Source organism: Nematolebias whitei, chromosome 7, assembly GCF_014905685.2.
Source record: "Nematolebias whitei isolate Nwh7 chromosome 7, NemWhi1, whole genome shotgun sequence".
In the NCBI taxonomy this organism is placed as follows: Eukaryota; Metazoa; Chordata; class Actinopteri; order Cyprinodontiformes; family Rivulidae; genus Nematolebias; species Nematolebias whitei.
The window spans coordinates 12,113,983-12,121,396 of record NC_056504.1 but is presented as its reverse complement, the minus strand read 5'-3'; the positions used below and the strand labels follow the sequence as shown (position 1 = coordinate 12,121,396).

The following is a 7,414-nucleotide window of genomic DNA, read 5'->3' as shown; positions in this document are numbered from 1 at the left end:
GTATAAAATCCAACATTTTTCAGTCAGGTCATCTGGACAGTTTTTTTCCTTGACTGATGAAGCTTTCCAGATCGAAGGCGAAACGTTTGAGCACAAAACAAAAAAAAACTGTCCAGATGACCTGACTGAAAAATGTTGGAGTAGAAAACAGTTGAAAAACAGCTAAAATTAGCTGAAAATTGCTGAAAAACAATGTTTAAATTTGCACAAGGAAGCTGAAAGAAGCTGAACCAAAACTAAATGTGCAAGGAGCAGTAAAAGGTTGTAAACAGAACTAAAGATATGAAGGATGTAAAATGAGCTCAATTCATTTTCTTTGAGAAAAAAAAAAAGTAGAAAAGGATATCAAAAAGCTAAAGTTGCACCAATACCAAAACTCATAGCAGGATTGTTCTGAGAGCTGAAGGGTTTGATTTATGATTTCTTGAAATAGCTTAAAAACTGTGGGGCGAGAATCACGCCGAAAAACATACAGAAGAAAAAGGATCATGGAGGGTTGCTACGAGCTACAGCTATCGGATCTGGGGGTTGTTGCAGTGGAGACCCGGTCTGCCGCCGTTTGGACCTGCGAGCCGCTGGGGCCGAGTAAACCGAGAGACCGCCGTGGAATCTGGGGGTTGTTGCGCTAGGCCTCGGCTAACACCATAAGCCTGTGAACCTCGTGGCTAGATCTTGTGCTTCTGAGAGTTGATACCAACAATCCAGAAGTATTGTGAGTAATGCCGAGCAAACACAAAACAAGGAAACAAGAGTCGGAAAATAATTCAGAAGATATGGAGGAAGTTAAAAACTCTTTAAACTTTATGAGTGCTGAACTGACGAGATTAGCATCTAAGTGTGAACTCCTGACCGGTCTGATTGAAGAAGTGAAACAATTGAAAGAACTGATAAGTAATAAAGACAGAAAAATAGCTGAACTGGAACAAAAAGTAGACGATATGGAACAATACACAAGACTAGACAACTTGGTGATCACTGGACTGGAAGTTAGGAACCGGACATATGCAAGAGTTGTTGCTGGTACTAACAGTACAGAAGACGCACCACAGGAAGAATTACAGACTCTGGAGGAGCAAGTAGTGACATTTTTACAAAACAAAGACATTGACATCAAACATGAGGATATTTCAATCTGTCACACCCTGCCCAGCAAATCAGATAAAAGTCAAACCATCCATAGTCATCAGGTTCATTAGCAGGAAATCAAGAAACAAGGTAATAATGCAAGCAAAAAAACTGAAGGGAACAAATGTTTACATAAATGAACATCTAACTAAAAAAATGGAAATATTGCACGTGAAGCAAGGTTGTTGAAAAAACAGAAAAAAAATAGCATCAACTTGGACAAGAAATGGAAACATTTGGATCAAACTAGAGGAAGGATCTCAGGCTAAAATAATAAAAGACCTGAAGGATCTGGAAAAACTAAAATGAGCTCAGGAGAGGACAGATGATAAATCATTGACATAACTTCATAAACAATATATAAAAATGAACAAATACATTAAAACATGGCAACATACGAAGACTCAGAGTTTAAAATATACAATGTTGAAGATGTGATTGATACAAATTATTTCCCTGTAATAAAAGACTGTGAATATTATAATGAAAAACAGTTTAATGACATCAATATAACAAATGGAGGTCTCTCTATTATTCACTTTAATAGTAGAAGTTTAAATGCAAACATATCCAAAATAACAGATTATTTAAAACAGCTAAACAGAACCTTTACAATAATAGCACTGTCAGAGACGTGGCTCAACGATGAAAACACAAATAATGTTCACATGGAAGGGTATGAATTATATCATGTGAACAGAAGCAACAAAAGAGGTGGTGGAGTGGCTCTATTTGTTAAAAATGAAATAAAATGTAAATTAATTAATGAAATGTCAATAATTGTTGATAATATCATGGAAATAATAACAATAGAAATAATAAACAAGAATGATAAAAACATATTGATAAGTTGTGTATATCGATCTCCAGGATCAAATATAGAAATATTCACCGATAAAATCGTACAACTATTGCACAAGAGTTTTAATAAAAGCATTTTTTTGTGTGGAGACTTTAATATTGACCTGGGAAATAAAACAGATTCAAATAACATCAGTACATTTACAAATTCATTGTATAGTTTAAATCTTTATCCGTTAATATCAAAACCAACAAGAATTACAACTCATAGTGCTACAATAATCGATAATATTTTCACAAATGTAACAAATGGGGATGTGATGGGAGGTATTTTAACGAGTGATTTAAGTGATCATTTACCAGTTTTCACGATTTATAAAAATGATCAAAGCATTACAAAAGAAATTACAATTAAGGAAAAACAATAAACACATCAAAAAAAGCAATGGACAAATTAAAAGATGATTTACATAAACAAAGCTGGAAAGACGTGTATGTTGATGATGTGAACAGATCATATGATGAGTTTATGAATATTTTGGGAGCTCTGTATGAAAAGAATTGTGTGCAAAATAATTATACAAAGAGAAATGTTGTTGACCAACCATGGATGACGAAAGGGTTGAGAAATGCTTGTAAAAAAAGAATTATTTGTATACATGTTTCTTGAAATTGAGAACACAAGAGGCCGAAGAAAAATACAAGAAGTATAAAAATAAATTAGTAGCGATTATAAGGAAACACAAGAAGGAACATTATAGTGATTTATTAAATAAAAGTAATGGTGATATGAAAGCTACATGGCGAGTAATAAATAGTGTTCTGAAAAGTCATAAAGCAAAAACAGGTATTTCACAATATTTTTTGAAGGATGACAATGAAATCCATGATGAAAATGAAATTGTAAATGGATTTAATCATCATTTTGTGAATGTTGGATCAAGCCTTGCAGCTAAAATACCAAAAGTGGACAATAATGTGAACCATTCAGTTATAGGATGTTGGAATTGATGAAGACAGAATTTGATAAAATACAAACTTGGTTTAAACTTAATAAATTATCATTAAATTTAGATAAAACTAAATACATGATATTTAGTAACAAAAAGAGAACTGTTGATGATCCATTTAAAATTGAGGGTGTTGAGATTTGTAGAGTTAATGAGATGAAAATTTTGGGTGTAATCATTGATGAACAGCTAACATGGAAAAATCACATCAATTCTGTAAGAACAAAAATATCTAAATCTATTGCAGTACTATACAAAGTCAGGGAATTATTAAATGATAAAGCTCTGTACATGTTGTATAACACAATCATTGTTCCACATTTAATCTATTGCATTGATGTTTGGGGGAAAGTGTGTAAAACATTTACAAAGCCTATTTTTATTTTACAGAAAAGAGCTGTAAGAATTATCACCAGAAAGCATTACAGTCACCCATCAAGCACATTATTTTATCAACTGAAGTTATTGAAGTTCCATGATTTGGTAGATTACAGTATTTTATCAGTTATGTATAGGGCTCAAAATAACACATTACCGTTAAATATCCAAAGAAATTTTGTTAAAAGACAAAGTTGTTATAATCTTAAGGGGATAGAGATATTTGTCAAACCAAAATTCAGAACTAGTCAGAAGGGAAGGTCTACCTCAATCCAAGGAGTTGGATTGTGGAATGGTCTAGAGAGTGATGTGAAAAATGTCAAGTCAATGTGTACATTTAAGAAAAATATCAAAGCTGAATTGTTAAAAAAGTATATATGAAGTAGCTTAGTGTGTTTTGTATTAGTTAGAAAAATTAGAAAGAGTTATTTGTTTTGTTCTGTTACTTGAAGATTATTATCATTGAACTAATTGTTTGAAAAAAAGGGACAGATATAATAAGATTTTTTCTTCTTTCTGCTGCCTTTCATTTTAAATCTCTTGTATTTTTTTATATAGTGTATGGAATTGTTTTGTTTTGTTTTTTTTACAATGAATAAACTTTATACCATACCATACATTCATAAAATAAAGAGATCAGTAGCCAAACTTGAGTAAAATGAGATCTAACCAATGAAAGCATGCCTCTCATCCTTGACTGCAAGTCTGTAACAGCGAGGGAAGAAGGTATCCGGGTCAGCAGAATCAAACCAGTGCAGGTTCCTCAAGTTCACACACAACCCCGCCTGTCAGACAAAACACCGGTGATAGAGATGAGTGTGACAGGAAAAATAAATTAGACTCACCTTTCCCATGAGAATAAAACAAGTGCAATAAATTTACCTTGGTGGTGAAGCTGGTGACCTTCGCAAAGTGATTAATCATCTGTTCTTTCTGCAAGGTGCTTTTGCTGACGGCATCTCTGTGGTTTGTCCAGTAGAAATAAACCATTTCATTTCGCACAAGACAAGACTAGGAAAGGAGAAGAGGGGTGAGATGAGGCCTAAATCTGAAAATATTTAAAGTTCGGATGACTATTAATATCCTCTTGTTTAGTTTTCACCATGAGACTGTGCAGTCTGTCAGGATCCTGCTCCATTTCAGCATGGTCAGAGCTCTCTGAGGATGGTCAGCAGGAGTAAAATGAAGGGGCTTAAACAGACACGTTCACTCATTAATAACAGAAAGGCGACTGACACACACCTAGCTTACCATCGTCGCTGTAAGCAGCATCATTGGAGCTGAACCTGCTCTCACTGTGCTGATGCTGCTGTCTGAAGCAGCGATGGTGCTGCTCCACCCAGCCTCGAGCCCGCAGAGCTGCCCTAATGACAGGGTAAGGGCCCTGGATGGAGAACACCTTATGCATCTGGGACAGCAGAAACACAAATGTTGGTTTCCTTCATGGAACAATCAAAGATTTATGTATACGTCTACACAAAGTTCTGATCTGTCTACATCTAGCTCACCTTCACAGCTTTATTTGCCAAGGCTTTGGCTATATTCAGTCCTGGGTTAAGAACAGGTAGGAAATCTTTGACCTGGGTGTGTTTTGCTGGCACACAAACACAGACATATTTATTTCATAGACTTCATTTATTTATTTAGTTATTTATTTCACAAAGCTCAAACTAAGAGACAGGATTTATGATGTAAGATTAGTGCATTTTGCACTTGCCTTTCTTAAACAAGCAGGTGAACAAACACATGGAGTTTCTTAAATGCATTATAAAATATTCTATACATTGCAAAAAAATATATACAGCTCAACTTTAAAGAAAACGTCATTTAAGATGTGTCTTAGAGCTAAAAAAGCAAATTTATGAAATATTAATATGTATTCATTCAACCTTTATTTAAACAGATAAATCATATTGAGCCTTGAAGATTCATTTACAAGTGATACCTGTTTGGACAAACAAAAACAGTGGTTAACTGGACACATGTAGGAGTTGATTTTTTTCCTATCAGACTTTTTTTTTCTCTACCTGAGAAAAAAAAAACCTTCTAATATTAAAAAAACACCTCGCACAAACAAGCACATAGTGACATAGACATTCTGCAGAGGGGGGGAGCCGAGAGCGGTCAGCATGTTCATAGATGCTCTCTCTCGAGGTCACAGTAAGAGTTCTGATAAGGATGGAAAATCAGTCGATGTCCTCCGGTGAGATCCATAAACATCCTCGAGGTATGTCGAGGAATGGCCAAGAATAACGTCTATGGAATAACGTCTATGAGAATCCAAGAGTCCTAAAATGATGACACAAAGTTTATTCAGCTGGTTTCATCTGGTTATCAGTTGGAAATTCCTCAGGGAGGGGGTGGTGAGCGTCCGATCACATGTACTCCAGGCGAATTCAGATAAGGTGGCCTTCAAGGCCAGCCAAGGGGAGCCAACTTAGATAAACACACAGTTGTTTGGGGGACAGGCAGGACTTAATGACATCTACCTTGAGTCTGTGTTGGTTGACTCGGTTCCGAAATGTCCAAAATACATGGCCACACTGATGGAACGTGATGGAGTAAAATCCCCAAGATCTGATCCATTCAGCCCAAAGCATTTGAGTCCGGGTACTCGAGACACAAACCAAGCCATCATAAAGGCAAGCAGCGTGATAGGGTCCAAATTTGCTGCCGACGACTTCCTTGATTATAGAAAAAAAACAGCAACCAGCCAAATCCAAAAAGCAGGAACCAGTTATCGTAAATCCAATTAAATGTGTCCTTTTTTTTTTTTTTTTTCAAGTCTTCCTGCCTGGCTGTGGCATGCGGTCTGGTGCTTGGCTGGGGTTCTGGGCTGTGGGGGGGTGTGGGTGGGGGGGGCTTTTGCTCAGGTGGCTCTGCACTGCTGGCCCGGGGGCGTCTGGGCGTGTTAGGCGTGTGCCCTCCCTTGCATGGGGTGCTCTCATTGTGGGTGTTGCTGTGGTGGACTGGTCGGTCCTTTTGTAGGGGTGGGGGTGCGCTCTCGGTCATCGTGGTGCACTGTCTGCGGCTGTTCAGGCACTCCTGGCTGATTGTCGCTGCTCGAGTTTGGTGGCTTCTTTGGTTGGGGGGCTGGGTGTTGAGCTGGGGATCGGGTTGGGGGTCTGGATGATCTCGGGGGGGCTTGGGTCGCTGGCCTGGGTTCTGGTCAGTCCTCGGGGCTATGTGCCGGTCCGTGGCCTGGGTCCCTGGTGATGCGGCTGCCTCCTGCTCCTGGATGGATGCACTGGAGCCTCCCTCCCCTGGTGGATCTCGGAGAATGGGGGTGCCTATTGGGGTCAGTGGGGGTGCTGGCCCCCTGGGAGGGCATTGCCACCTCAGTTGTTCCTCCCCATCCCGACGTCTTCCTCCATCCACTCCATCACACCACCACTCAAGCAGGGCCTTGGGGTTCAGGTGCACTACTGAGCTGCGGGGAGGATCCTCCATCTCCGTGGTTCGTGGAGACCTGGGCCCCAATTTTATCAAACAACCTAGACCAGGGGTGTCAAACTCCAGGCCTCGAGGGCCAGAGTCCTGCAACTTTTAGATGTTGCACTGGTCCAAAACACCTGAATCATATGACTGAATTAGCTTCTCAGTGCAGTCAAGTTCTCCAAAGTCCTGCTAATGACCTCCTTATTTGATTCAGCTGTGTGGCATCAGAGATACATCTAAAAGTTGCAGGACTCCGGCCCTCAAGGCCTGGAGTTTGACATCTGTGACCTAGACAGTCGCATATAACATTCTCACGACACATGTATATATAGGGTCTGGAGTGGGCACATGGTGTCATATAGGGGGTGGGATGTGTAATCATTCTCACCTCCAGGACCTGTGCCCACTCTTATATGTAGCATGTAGACATTTAGGGTTCTGGGCAAGGGTTGGGGGGGTGAACGGGCACTGCCTGCTCTATGGGGAGGGGGTGGATCTGTGCCAGTCGCCGCCTCATCCCCCCATTTTAAACGCACTATATAACAACATGCATCAACATCTTATTTGAGTGGGGGGAGGAAGGAGTTGGGTCTTCCAGTTTTCCTTAAACCCTCATTCTCTGTCTGACATTTGGGGTCGGGGGCAGGGGGGGGGGGGGGGGG

At 39.4% G+C, this 7,414-nt stretch overlaps 1 protein-coding gene across 1 annotated transcript in view; it reads right to left on the bottom strand.

Moving 5' to 3' along the window:
- ttll3 (tubulin tyrosine ligase-like family, member 3) overlaps nucleotides 1-7,414 on the bottom strand; it is a 17,302-nt gene that overhangs the window by 4,584 nt on the left and 5,304 nt on the right. The window contains exons 3-7 of the mRNA XM_037679118.1: nucleotides 4,823-4,908; nucleotides 4,566-4,722; nucleotides 4,417-4,472; nucleotides 4,197-4,325; nucleotides 3,985-4,099 (exon numbers count right to left, since the gene is read on the bottom strand). Coding sequence (XP_037535046.1) covers nucleotides 3,985-4,099; nucleotides 4,197-4,325; nucleotides 4,417-4,472; nucleotides 4,566-4,722; nucleotides 4,823-4,908 — 543 coding nt within the window. The remainder of the gene's footprint in view (nucleotides 1-3,984; nucleotides 4,100-4,196; nucleotides 4,326-4,416; nucleotides 4,473-4,565; nucleotides 4,723-4,822; nucleotides 4,909-7,414) is intronic.